The sequence below is a fragment of the Lissotriton helveticus genome, chromosome 3_1, assembly GCF_964261635.1.
Source record: "Lissotriton helveticus chromosome 3_1, aLisHel1.1, whole genome shotgun sequence".
Lineage (NCBI taxonomy): Eukaryota > Metazoa > Chordata > Amphibia > Caudata > Salamandridae > Lissotriton > Lissotriton helveticus.
The window spans coordinates 997804212-997819057 of NC_136061.1; the positions used below are offsets into that span (position 1 = coordinate 997804212).

A 14846-nucleotide genomic window follows, 5' to 3' on the forward strand; every position below is an offset into this window, starting at 1 on the left:
CTGGCAGTGCAACTGTGGCGGTGCTACAGGAGGCCGCCAAATTCGTAATCATGCCCATCTAACCAACTTAAAAACAAATTCAAACCATCTTATTAAATAAATACAACAAATAATCCAACCATCTCCACATAATAAAAAAATAAACACAACATAAACAATATATAACATTTTCCACCCACAACAAAAAATCAATTTAAAACTTACCATTCTGTAGCTGAAAGTCTTTCTCCACCGTTACACAACAAATAATAATAATTCAATAAAAAAAGAAGAAAACAATTTTTAAAAACCCCTATAAAAGTGTGTAGGTTCCATAACAAAACCCCAAAGTGTTTCCAAAAAGGAACCTCTCCAGGAAACCCCCCCAAAAAGAAAATCTATTTAAAAACAATTGGCTTATGATAAACAAAAATTGATTTCCTTAAAAAAAATCATACACTCCAACTTCCCATCGAAATTATTTGTAGATACACACGTGTTAGAAATGGGGGTCTCTTATTGGCACTGATATACACCCTGCCCTTCTTTCTAGTCCGGGTAAGGGCAATAAGGGTTACACACCCAAGATAACCCCTGCTCACCCCCTTGGTAGCTTGGCATAAGCAGTCAGGCCTATCTCAGAGGCAATGTGTAAAGTATTTGTACATAACACACAGTAGTAGGTGAACACAATATAAATGGACAGCACCCCAGTTTAGAAAAAATAGTAAAGTATCCTTAACTCAACCAAACAAGACCAGAACTACAAAATCTGAAATACAGAACTCAAAATATGAGTTGTTTAAATGTTTCAGGAAATTCTGTCCATAGGACTCTATGGATGTGGTGATTTTACCCAAAGGATCTTTGATGCGTCAAAATCCACAAAGAAAAACAAACGCAGAGGAGGGAAGCATCAGAAAACACAGCAATGCGTCAAATCCTGCGTCCATGGGGAGGCAATGCGTCAGTTCTTCTGCACATATGAGAAGTGTTGTGTTGAATACAGACTGTAAGGGGAGCGATGCATCGAATTCCAAGACAGTTCTGGTCAGCAGATGATGTGGTGAAACATTTGGCACACAGGTGCGATGTGTGGAAATCTGGATGCGCTGGAGGTCAATGTGGCGATGGTGCTGCGTCGATTTCTTCAGCCGCGCTGCCATGATGTGTCGATTCTTTCACCCGCACCACAGGGCCTGCGTCGGAGTCAAGTGTGGGTGTCTGGGACTTCGGAAACCAGGGGAGCTGAACTCTGGCTGTGGCGGTTTCTTCGGTCACGGGCAGGCGCTGCGCAGATTTCTTCAGCCGCCTGGCAGCGGTGCATGGAAACATTTCCCGTACTGCGGTGTTGCGCCGGAAAAACAGGCACTGGAAGGGTGAAGCGTTGATTTTTAAGACTTTTGTGGCTTTTATGCAGCAGGAACAAGCTCCACAGGTACAGAACTGGAATAAGCAAGCACCACTTGGATGGTCAGAACTCCCAGCAGTGGAGTTCAGGGATGTTGCAGGTGAAGCATTTGATGGCCCTGAGACTTATTAACAAGAGGTAAGCACATATATGTTCTTGGAAAAACTTCACAAGCAGGCTACACACCAAAGTTCAGTCCTTTGCCTCTCCGAAGCAGAAGCAGCAACTTCAGGTAACTCATCAAAGCAACACACAGGAAAGGGGCAGTACTCCACCTTACAGCTCTTCAGCTCTTCTCCTTGGCAGAGTCTCCTCTTGAGCCAGAAGTGTTCTAAAAGTCTGGGGTTTTAGGTCCAATACTTATACCCCTTTTGGCCTTTGCAGTAGACATTCTTCAAAGGATAGTTTCTGTAATGCACAAGTTCTTGCCATGCACAAGTTCTTGCCATGCCCTTTCTTGACTACAGACACACTCCAGGGGTTGAAGACAGCATTGTGAAAGGCCAGACACAGCCCTATTCAGGTGTCTGTGACAGCTCCACCAAACACTCTAGCTCAGAAAGGACCATCAGCCTGGTGATGAGTTATCAGGATATGCAGGGCACACCTCATCTCCCTTTGTCTGACTGTCTTGGGTGAAGGCACAAACAGGCCCCTGTCAGTCTAAACCAGATGTTTCCACAGGCAGTTAGAGACACAGGGCCAGATGTAGGTAGGCGTTTACCGGGTGGTAACGGCCGAATTCGGCCGTTACCGACCGGTAAAAGCAATTTGATATGTAGGGCCCTGTATTTTACAGACTCGGTAAATTTACCGATAGGTAAATTTACCGATTATGTAAAATACCGAGTCGGTATTATTACGGATTCCGGAAAATTGTTATGTGGGTGGGACTCTTCTGAGTCCCACAAGCATTAAAAAATCGGTATTTTACCATCAAATACTATTTGATGGTAAAATACCGATTCTGGTGTGCATGCACATGTGTGCATGCACACCTATGCCATATGACAGGCAGACCTGCCCTTAGGGCAGGTATGCCTGCCACATGGCACCCGAGCCTCTTTTGGGGGTGCCAGAGGGTGTCAAAGTGACACCCCCTGCACCCTTGTGACAGTCGGTATTTTCCGATGCGGTAAATACCGACCGGTAAATGCCCAATCAATCCTATGGGCTTCAAAGCCCATAGGAATGAATGGGCATTAACTGGTCGGTATTTACCGCATCGGAAAATACCGACTGTTTCCGATTCGGTAAATGCACATCTGCATTTACCTACATCTCGGTACTTTTATTTTACCACTTCTTAAATACCGAGTCGGTATGATGCGGTATTTAAGAGGTGGTAAAATAAAATGTACCTACATCTGGCCCACAGTATGGTAAAACAAGAACATTTCAACTTTCTAAAAGTGGCATTTTTAAACACATAATTTAAAAACCACCTCCACTAAAATATGTTTTTTTTTTTTAATTTGGAGCTCAGAGAGCCCAAACTCCACATTTCTAGCTGTTCCCAATTGAAAGTTACACTTGTAAAAGGTTTCAAGGCAGCTCCAATGATAGCCTATGAGAGAGCTATTCCTTGCAATGGTGAAAAACGAAATAGGCAGTATTTCACTGCCAGGACATTTAGAACACACCAGTACAAGTCCTACCTTTCCCATACACTGCACCCTGCCCACAGGAGTACCTTGGGCCTACCTTAGGGGTGCTTTATATAAAATAAAAATAAGGTTATAGCCTGGCAAGTGGGTGCACTTGCCAGCTTGACAAAACTGCAACCACAGACACTGGAATGGCACTGTAATGCAACTCAAAGAACATGTTGGACACTAAAGGGGTGGCATTTACTATTTCCACTCCACTCTAAACCAACATGGGTAAGGTGTTGGACACCAAAGGGGTGACATTTACTATCCCCACTCCAATTTAAACAAACTCATAGAAGGTGTTGGACACCAAAGGGGTGACATTTACTATTCCTACTCTAATCCAAACCAACTTGGTGAAGGTGCTGGGCACTAAATGGATGACATTTACTATTACCGTTCTAGTCTAACCACATTGGGGAAGGTGTTGGACACTAAAGGGGAGACATTTACTCATTTACTATTCCCACTTCAATCTAATCATATTGGGGAAGGTGTTGGACACTGAAGGGGTGGCATTTACTATTTCCACTGTAATCTAACCAATTTGGTGAAGGTGTTGGACACTAAAGGGTTTATATGTGCTATTCCCACTCCAATCTAAATCAACTCATAGAAGGTGTTGGACAGAAAAGGGGGATATTTACCATTCCTACTCCAATCTAAACCAACTTGATGAATGGACATTACAACCCAGGTGTATCACGCGTGCAGTTTCACTGCATGTGCAACCACACTTGCCTTAACCACTCATATGCCTTAACCATCCTTACGCGAGGTTACGGCAGTGCACTGTCTAGATGTCCAGATGGGCAAGAACAGAAACAGGAAGCGTCGGGACAGAAAGCTCGATGTAAACAGGTAAGAGGTGCTGGGGCCAGGTTTGGGGAGGTGGGGGTAGTTTTAGGGGTTGGAGTAGTTATTAGGGCAGGGGGGTCAGGGTTGTGTATAGGGCAGGGGGCCGGGGTTTAGGACTCAGGACAGGGGAGGTCGGGTAGTCTTAGGTTGTAGGGATAGGGGTAACTTTTAGTGTTCAGTGGGGGTCGGGTTGTTTATAGTGCAAGGTCCAGGATTTTAGGGCTCAGGGTAGATGAGGGTTGGGGTAGTTTTAGGTTTGAGGGGTTTGGGTCGTTTTTAGGGCTTGGGGGTTGGTTTGTTTATAGGGCAGGGGCCAGGGTTTTAGGGCTCAGGGTGGGCGGGTTGGGGTGTGATCTTTACCACACATCCCTTTACCACAATATTGCATAGTAAAGTCATGCCTGGTAAAGGAATGCCTTGGTCAGTCGCATTCGCTGTTCGGGCTGCGTTGTAGAGGTATGCTTGGTTTTGCCATGCGTGTGTCTGTCATACAACCAACATTTATTATTCCAACTCCAGTCTAAACATATTGGGGAAGATGTTCGACACTAATGGGGTGACATTTACTATTTCCACTCCAAACTAACCATACTGGGGAAGGTGTTGGACCCTAAAGGGGTGAAATTCACTATTTCGACTCCAATCTAAACCAACTTGGGGAAGGTGTGAAACACTAAAGGGGTGATATTTACTAAACCCACTCCATTCTAAAACAACTTAATGAAGCTATAAAAAACTAAAAGCTACAATGTTTTTTTCATCCAATTCTAAATACAACTTTTTAACTAGAATATTATATTTGAAAAATGCACAATACACTATTAATAGTACTAATTATCAATTTTTTAGTAAATGTTTACATGTATACAATTTTAATATCATAAACCACTATTTCCAACTAATAACATTCATATACAAATTTAAATAAAAATATATATTTTATTTAATAATACATTTTTCTAGTTTGTAAATAATATTATCTACCATTTATAAACTTCAAAAAAATACAATCATAATTATTAAAAATTAGCACATTTGCTAAATAAATTGTATAAAGACTTTCTTAAAATTTTACATTAAATACATTTTTTTAATATTTTATAAAAATATTTCAAAAAGTTTTCCTATTTTAAAATGTATACAATTATAGCAATTTCATTAAAGAATTGCTGATTTTTTACTAAAATATCTAAATACATACAAATATAATACTTTATAGATATATATGAAAATAGTTTAAATATTTTTGTATACAAGACAATTAAATCTATCTTATTTCACATAAAATATACATATAAAATAAAAAATAAAAAAAATAGAGTTTTACAAAAAAATGTATTTTCCTATTTAAAACATTATTAACTTAAAAATCAAAGGTTTAATATAATTTGTTGTTAAATCTCCCCACTCTTAGCCCTTATTAACCTAATATTACTACTACTACTAAAAATATGTTTTCCATAATTAATACAAATACATAACTGCAATATTACTTTCCACAATATATGTGAAGTCCCAATATTCTTGACACAATATTTCTGCAGCACAATATCTTTTATTTTATATTTTGTCCAAACACCGGAAAAATCATTTGAATATAACTATGTAAAAGTGTATTTTTATCAATCACAGAAAAAGATAAATTAAACTCATCCTACAGTTCAATAAATTATACAAATACATAGTAAGCCAAAAACAAACTCCTGCATCAATCCATATTTTCCAAAAATGTATATTATTAAGTTTTAAAATGAAGTGGAATAACAACATTTTTTATATATATAACTCGCACCTCCACTATGCTATTCTCTTGGTACCTCTTCATTTTTTTTCTGTATCATTTTAAATCAATGTTTTGAGCTTGGTTGGCAAAACAAGTTAAGGTGTCTGCTGCGTGTGTAATCATACTTTGTGAATTTCATTGGAATCATAACTCAGTTTATAAGTGTCGTTTTTGTCAGTGTATGACATTTTTCATGATGTACTTATTTTTTTAACTCTCACTGTGCGCAGCCTTCAGGTGTGTGTACCAAGATTTGGCCTCAGAGACTGACCTGCGGCAAGTCCTTTCTGATTACTCAACACAGGAAGCTAACCCTTGCTGCACAGGGTCTTTGGCCCTGCAAAGCAGGGGTTGGCCACTAGGCCTGGCCTGCATACCAACCAAAAGGAGATTGATTTTAAATAGCAGAGATATACAATCATGTTAACCTTTTAAAGCCCACTCAGCAACTTTTTAAAATGCTTATATCTAAAAACCCTACTGAATGTTAATATGGCACAACAAAGTAGATTAAAGTTCTAAATTTATGGCAAATTTATTGTAAACCCGTTCAGCGGTACGAGCTGTAGGCAGTGGCAAATTTTCTATGGGAGCTAAAATGTGAAAACACATTGTTTTCACCTGCTTAACTTTTTAGGTTGAGCCTATGCAGCTGATATGCTATTTTTCGAGACATGCTGTATTTACTCTCTGGGCTTACACAGATGGTAAGAGCAGTGTTTTCAATAGAAGACTCTGGACAAGGGTGCCTGGTGAATTGAGGCCTGGGGAAGGAGGGATGTGACGTCTCTGATATTGGAAAGTACTACACTGCTTTTTTTCATATGCTGTTCAATACTCTAGTGATACAGTCCCACACACAGGAGTCGATTCCGATCCGGTAAAATCCCCGTCCGTACGATTCGTATCCGGAGCCGTTTCTGTACGACTCGTACACACACCGTACGACTCGGCGAGTACGATCCAGACTGGGTGATCAGGACGCTATTCGTACGGTCCACGTCAGGTAAGGGCAATTCGTACGGAAAAGCGCACAATCCCATACACACCGTACGGCGCGTACCACCCATGATTGCAGGGGTACGGCGCGTACCCCTGCAATCATGGGGGGTACGTGCCGAACACCCAGCGTACATGGGGTACGCACCGTACACCCACCGTACATGGGGTATGGTGCGTACCCCATGTACGCTGGGTGTACGGCTCATACCCCCCATGATCGCAGGCGTACGTGCCGTACCCCTGCGATCATGGGGGGTACGTCCCGTACGTGGGGGGGTCCGTTCCGTACCTGTTTCGGCGCGAACCCTGCCTTTACGACTGTTTTCAGCTCCCGTAGGAAAAGGGTCGTACGGTGCGTACCCGACACAAATCGTACTTGCTGGGTTGTAAAAACCAGCCGCGAACCGTAGTGATGTCGCGTACAGCAGGTTCCGAGTGAGACTCGTACGGAGATTTGAGTCGTACGGAGTCCTGTACGACTCGTACGGAGTTCGGCTCCTGGTACGAATTGTACTTCGTCGTACGTACGGGACGTTTACGGGTACGATTCGTACGGGGAAAAAACGCTCCGTACGACGATTCGGAGCGCATTTTACCGGATCGGAATCGACCCCAGAATGTTATAGTTCTGTTGGCTTGCAATGAGGCATTTGACTTTTTGTCTGTGCCTTAAAAAGCCTTGGAATGTGTCCATAGATGTTTCCTGAGGAAAGCATGTATTCCTGAATCATACTGCATGATCCAGTGTGTAGTAAAATTGCATAGCTTTTCAATCCCTGAAGGCACAGCTCCCAAGATAATTAGCGGCACAGCTAAACACTTATAAGGTCCCAAAGGCAAGACCTACTTCACATGTCTTCACAAAAATTGGCATGGCTGACCTTAGTTGCATATGCCAAGCAGATGCCAAATTTGGTGCAAATTTACTTATGGAGCCCAGAAATATAGGCAAATCAATACTGCCTTTACAATGTAAAGTGAATGTGAACCATAACTGCACTGTGGCGAGCACTAATATTTTACATCTATATTAATTCTATGGTTTTACATGTTAGGACATATCTGACCTTCATTTAGTCCTCACCAAGCACTAACATTAGATATATATGACCTCATGCAAAAAAGACACACAAATTCCATTCTTTAGTAAACAGAAACCAAATCTGCATGTTACACTGGCGCTTATACATACTAAACTAATAAATATAAAAAGAAGAAATGTATAACACACTCAATACTGTGAACAGCCTAAGCAAACGTACTTCTTACCTAGAAATAACTTCTTTTAGCAATGTTGGAACTTCAACTTCGTGTTTAGTCACAATACCAAATGAAGCTTTAACTGCAAGCGAATCCGATCCAGAAATATTAACTCCGACATCATTCATAATTTGGTTGCCACGCCTACCATTTAATGAAACGTCCGATTTATCTTCATAGTTTAGCAACTGGTATGAGGAAACACCTGCATGCACATAAAATAAAATGGAGTACCATTAATTTAAAGAAAATCTCCATGATTGTGCACATTCTAGAACAAGGACTACTGTTTTTAAAAAATGTGGTCCAAATGCATCATTTTCAAAAAATCCAATCGAGAAAAATATAATAGCAAGTAATCACATGCACATGTAATTTTACCTTGTCACAGTCTAATCAGAACACATGATTTCCCTACAGTAGATGAGTCAAGAAATGTGATACCTGGATAATATGACAAAGTCACCTCTCCCGGTCATGCATGTTTCATTATCTAAACAGCATCCATACTAATATAATAAAGAGAGAGCCCAAACCTTTGAGGCGGGTAATCTCAGGAACCACAGCACCAATCGCAACACCCAATACAGCGTTGGAAAGGGCAGTTGCAGCAGAAGGACATGGGCTATGCAGATGCCCACCATATACATTTAAAAGGTCAAAGAACTGTGCCAGCAAAGTAGTCCCTTGTGGGCGTGTCTGCGTTGTGCTGTGGGCTTGTGCTGTGGGCGAGACAAACGCTGGGGGCGTGTGGTACGTTCCGCCCTTCATGCCATGTCTCATATCGTGTGCTTTGGGCGTGTGCTGGGGGCGTGGGCGTGTGCGGGGCGCGGGATTACGGAGAAAAAAAGCGAGCGTTGTGCCCAATATTTCATTGCTTTTTCTTCCCAGGTTCTGTACATTCCAGCTCCGGGTGTCCACCCTGCTCCCTTTAAATACCCCTGCACCCCATAATCATAACCCACCCTTACTCCTTAAAATACCCCAACACCCTTAAACACTAACCCATCTTAACCCTATAAATATACCCTGTACCCCAAAACCCAAACCTATCCCTAAACCCTAAAAATACCCCTGTATCCCAAAACCCAAACCTAGCCCTGAACCCTAAAAATACCCCTGTACCCCAAAACCCAAACCTACCCCTGAACCCTAAAATACCCTTGTACCCCAAAACCCAAACCTAGCCCTGAACCCTTAAAATACCCCTGTACCCCAAAACCCAAACCTACCCCTGAACCCTAAAAATACCCCTGTACCCCAAACCTAGCCCTGAACCATAAAAATATCCCTGTACCCCAAAACCCAGACCTACCCCTGAATCCTAAAATACCCCTATACCCCAAAACCCAAACCTACCCCTGAACCCTAAAAATACCCCTATACCCCAAAACCCAAACCTAGCCCTGAACCCTAAAAATACCCCTGTACCCCAAAACCTATACCTATCCGTAAACCCTAAAACTAGCCCTGTACCCCATAACCCAAAACTATATCTGAACCCTTAAAATACCCAAACACCCCAAAACATATACCTCAGTACCCCAAAACATATACCCCTATACCCATACTTACCTTATCCAAACATTTAAAAAAAACATGCTTTTACCATTCATGCATTTACAACGAATTTCGTTGTAAATGTATGCGTGGTACTGGGCACTAGGTGGCGCACTAGCGGATGGTAGCCTCTGAGTAGGGCTCCCGCCGTCCGGCGATATTTATCCTACAATCATCCTACTTAAGGCACTTCTGGGCGCTGTGCTTGTGAGGTCCTGATCCGAGAGCCCTCCGACACCTTCTGTCTGAATTTGATGCGAAACGGAGTTGATCTGGGCTGCGGAGACGTTCCGGAGAGATCGGCGGCCTGGCCCTGTGGAGCGCATTGTCTCGGTGATCGGCTGCGCCGGATGCGCGAGGCCGGGGCTTCCTGTGTGGCCTAGGGCCCTGAAGAGCGCGAAAATCGCGGCTGCGGCTCCGGCCCCCGTAACTGCAGTGCCTGGCAGCATCGGGGGTTGCCGGGATCAAAGAGCTTCGGTGCACTGTGGAGTGAGCCCTGCGGGGGGCCAAGGACGATCTACGATAGCATTCTCCTGGCTGAGCATGGTGCGGGACTAAGGCCCTTCGGATTGCAGTCTGAGTGCAGTGCCGGCCTCCTGTACAGCACTACCCGGAACCTGAGGGCCAGGTATGCGATCGTGCTGTTTTGCGCTGCATGGGAATCCACACCCCTATCATTGTTGAACATTAGTGTGCTATCATCGGGGATCCCAAATTTCCAGCGCCCCTTCGAGTGAAAGACTTTCCAGTTTGGCAGGCAGTGCATGGGGCTGGTGACGAAGTGAGGCACCGGCGCAGTTATTTACTATAGCGCCGGCGGAGTGTTGCTACCGGCGAGACTACTAAGAGGGCACCTGTGGAGCTGTGGATTCTGTGCTGCCCCTCTCACCAGGACTCGAAGGGTGGAGTGCTAAGGGCTCGAAACTGGGGTGCCCGTGGGTTTTGGGAGGCCGGTGCCGCCATATTGGATTTCTTTATCGTTGGGACTGAAACGTTTGGGTCGCGCCCAGCCATTGCAGTGGTGATACAGTGGTGATACTCTGGCGTTGCCGATTACTCAGCAGGTGGAAGAGGTTACACAGTGGACTTTGAGGGACTAGAGAGCGGAAGTGCGCGGACCCCGTGACGTGCAGTGGTCCGTGTATACCATCCCTAGGAGGGCTTATCTTCCCTTGACGCTCTGTGAGTAGAACCTATTTCGGCCTACGAGCTGACGATCTGCTGGGAGCTTGGGCACCTAGAGCGATGCAAAGATGGGGAAGCCGGACACGAGACAACCGAAACTTACCTTTAATTCCACCAAGAAGTCACATCACGCTGGAGGGCCACGGAACGGTCCAGCTGGAACACTTGACGCAACTGGAGAGTCCTCAGAATCGACGGCTAACTTGCAAGAAGTGCTGCGCGAGATGAGGCAAGGGTTTGCGACGATTGCTGACAAGGTTGATAGACTATCTTCGCTCATGGATGCTGTAGTTCATAAATTGGATGCTCATGAAAATCGATTGAAAGAGGCGGAACAGCGTATATCGGACTCGGAAGATGTTACCACGAGACACACTACGCAACTTTCCAGAATGGACAACCTGCTCCGTGTTATTGCGGCTAAGAATGAGGATTTGGAGGCGAGAAGTAGACGCAATAACGTGCGCATAGTGGGAATTCCGGAGACGACAAATGTGGGCAGGATGGAGGAATACGTGGAAAAGATGTTATTGGCGGCCGTTGGTGCAGAGGTTTTCTCACCGCGATTTATCGTGGAAAGAGCGCATCGGTCCTTGGCCCCTAAACCGAAACCTGGGGCGCCTCCCAGACCTATCATCGCTCGGCTATTGAATTATAGGGATAGAGACGCGGCCTTACATGCGGCCCGAAATACCAAGACACTGTCGTATGATGGCAATTGCTTCACTATGTATCCGGACTTCATGCAGGTGGTGCAGGAGGAGTGGAGGAAGTTTTTAGCTGTGAAGGCCAAATTGCGTGACATGCAACTTGACTATGCATTGCACTAACCGGCTAAACTAAGCGTCACATATCAGGGGCATCAGAATTTTTTCCCAATTTCATTAAACAATATAAGCGTGCTAACAGGAATGCTGGAAGAGGGGAAGATGAGCCGGATCCAATGCACGACGAGATGGAAAACGTCGAATAGTGAGTGGGTGAACACTGTCAAGAAGGGGGCCCTTAAAAACTGTGTGGGGGGTCAAACACTGTGGGACAGTGATTCCTCCTGAGAGGAGGGACGGAACTAACCGAATGATTTTTTTTAGCATGTCCCCCATTGGTGCAGGTGCTGAGTGACGCGAATGTCAGTGGGGTCTTGATAATATGTGGCTTATTTCTATTCTGTTCTCTTTTGTTAAATGATGATGTTACTTACTGGTATGGCACCAGAATTGCCTAAGATTATGCCGCCGGACACCCCCTCAGGGTCACCGTGTCAAGCTACGAGTCACATTGTGGTTTTGGCAACAGTGAGGGGGAGACGTGTAGCCACCTAGTTCTGAAACCCATCGGGAAATACCCAAGAAGTTTGTTTATGGTTTGGGCGTACATTGGCCCTAGTTCTCGGGGCAATTGTGGGTGGGATGGGGAGGGTAAATGGCTGGCAGATTGGGGTTTGCTTCAGTGGGTGGGGGATGGTCAGGACTGTTGAGGGGACGGGCCGGGGATGGGAGTTTCTTGTGGGGGGAGGGTGGTGGGACAGTTCCGGGGTTTCTGTATGCGGAACGGGACGATGTTGGAAATTCATTGGAGTATGGTTTTACAAGTTACTGGTAATGAGGTGCTATGTGTGCTGTGGCTCTTTATGTTCACACTGGGGGATCATGTAATGCAAGATATGCTCAACTGTGGTTGGTTGCTCAAGTCATGTGGGGAGATGTGGAGAGGGCAGGCGAAGGTCCCTTAACTAGACTGTCAGTCCTATCCTGGAACGTGCGAGGACTAAATGATGCCCGGAAGGGCAGGAGGGTTGTTGCCTATCTGGAGCAGCATAATGTACAAATTGCGTTGTTGCAAGAAACACATTTGAGCCCACACACAACTTGTTCCTTTGCTAGCAAATGGGCAGCATTTCGGAGCTTTTCTTCATACTCCGCATATGCCAGGGGAACGGCGATCTTAATCAAAAAGAATGTGCCGTTTGTAAAATTTGGTGAGCAGACGGATAAAGAGGGAAGGTTTATTGTATTATGGGGTAGACTTGGTACTGATACGATCACTATAGTGAATTGTTACGGACCTAATGTGGATTTGCCTGATTTTTTCACGCAATTGTGGGGTAGCATACTGAACACTGGATCGATGCATATTCTCTGGGGTGGAGACTTTAATGTTACGCTGACCCCAGGGTTAGATAGGTCAGAAGGGAGCCCCCAATACAATAGACGTGCGAGGGATGCACTACATGGGTCATTAATGAAGGAGGGCTTATTGATAGTTGGCGATTTGTGCATGCAGGTATCCGGGAGGGCACACATTTTACCACACATGCCGACACGTGGGCAAGATTGGACTACTGTCTTCTGTCTAGGGGGCTAGTGCTTAATTTGGGTAGGTTGGCTCATTTACCACAGTCCTATTCGGACCATTGTCCGGTGGTGGTGCAAATATCAATGCCAGGATTTAATAAAGCCAAGCCAGCGTGGCGTATGCAGTCCACGGCACTTCTGGATGAGCTGTTTAAAAAGGAACTAGGAGAGGAGATTTCAGAGTTTTTTCCTCGTAATCGTGGGTCGGTGGATAGTGTTGAAACCATCTGGGAGGCGTTTAAGGTGACAGTAAGAGGGTATTACATTGCTAAGAGCTTTGGGGTACTTAGTGATATTAAAGGGACACTTAATAAATTGGAAACAGAATTGAAGGTGTTGGAATTTCAAATGACTCGGGAACCAATGGGCCCAATACATAAGCTATTCAGAGACAAGCTCACGCAGTTTGAGGAGGAAGCGGATCGGGAGGCTAGGTTCAGAGGCAAACATTGGCAGGCACGACGATACTGTGAGGGTGAAAGGCCAGGCCGTGCACTGGCGGCAGTCAGTAGGACACCACGGGGTATTACACACGTACTGGAACTACACACACCGGAGGGTGATATATGTCGAGACTCAAAGGGTATTTTAGGCATCTTTAAGGCTAATTATGAGAGGTTATATACCACACACCAAGATGGGGAATTACACTTTGGGAGTTTTCTGGACGATATAGCGTTGTGTTGGCTGAGTGACACACATAGACAGTTCCTTGGGGCACCACTTGAGATTGATGAAATACGTGATGCAATTATGTCCCTGAGTAATGGCAAGGCGACTGGATCAGATGGACTTCCGGCGGAGTTCTATAAATGCTATATTGATATAATGGCTCCAGTCCTCAATGAGGTTTTTGAAGAGTCCTTGGAAGTAGGAAAGCTGCCGAGATCAATGAGGGAAGTGGTCATCACCTCTCTGTTAAAGCCAAATAAAGACCCTGCTGAGTGTGACTCATACAGACCACTCTCTTTAATAAACTGTGACGCCAAGATACTAGCGAAAGTCCTGGCAACTCGACTTTCCCTGCTGATGACCAAGATAGTTCTACCAGATCAGGCCGGATTTGTCCCGGGACGATCCACTTCCAGTAACTTACGTACTCTTTTTTCTCTGATCCAGACAATAGCGCCAGACCTCCCTGTAGCTGCAGTATTCCTCGATGCGACAAAAGCATTTGATTCAGTTGAGTGGAGCTACCTGTTTGCCATTCTAAACAGGATGGGGTTCCCTCCAATATTTGTGGCATGGATCAAACTGCCCTATACAGACCCGATGGCGAAAGTGCTTATAAATGGGGAACTGTCCGAATCCATCTCCCTCACCAGAGGTACCAGACAAGGGTGCCCATTATCCCCACTATTATTCGCGATTGCGATTGAGCCATTGGCATGTCGTATCAGACAATTACACCAACAAAGTGCTTTTAAATGTTTCCAACGTCAAATAGATATGTCACTCTATGCTGATGACTTAACACTCTATGTGGTAGACCCGCAGACTAACATCAATTCCTTACTCAGGGAATTTTTGGTCTTCGGTCGACTGTCTGGAATACAAATTAACTGGAGAAAGTCACAATTTTTTTCCCTGACTCCTGCGGTGGCCAGGTTTGCACTGGATTATCCATTGGAGTGGTGTGGCTCTGATCTCCGATATTTGGGGATCCAGATATCAACCGTGAAAGATGAGACGTTGCGCCTCAATTACAGTACTGCCATCACTAAACTAACGGAAGATGTTACACGGTGGATATCTTTGCCGCTCACCATGGCTGGTAGGGCGTCCCTAATCAAGATGGTAAT

The 14846-nt window shown here is 44.6% G+C and overlaps 1 protein-coding gene across 1 annotated transcript in view; it reads right to left on the reverse strand.

The window, feature by feature from the left end:
* PJVK (pejvakin) overlaps nt 1–14846 on the reverse strand; it is a 197008-nt gene that overhangs the window by 65693 nt on the left and 116469 nt on the right. The window contains exon 2 of the mRNA XM_078683826.1: nt 7955–8150. Within this exon, the coding sequence (XP_078539952.1) occupies nt 7955–8150 (196 nt within the window). The remainder of the gene's footprint in view (nt 1–7954; nt 8151–14846) is intronic.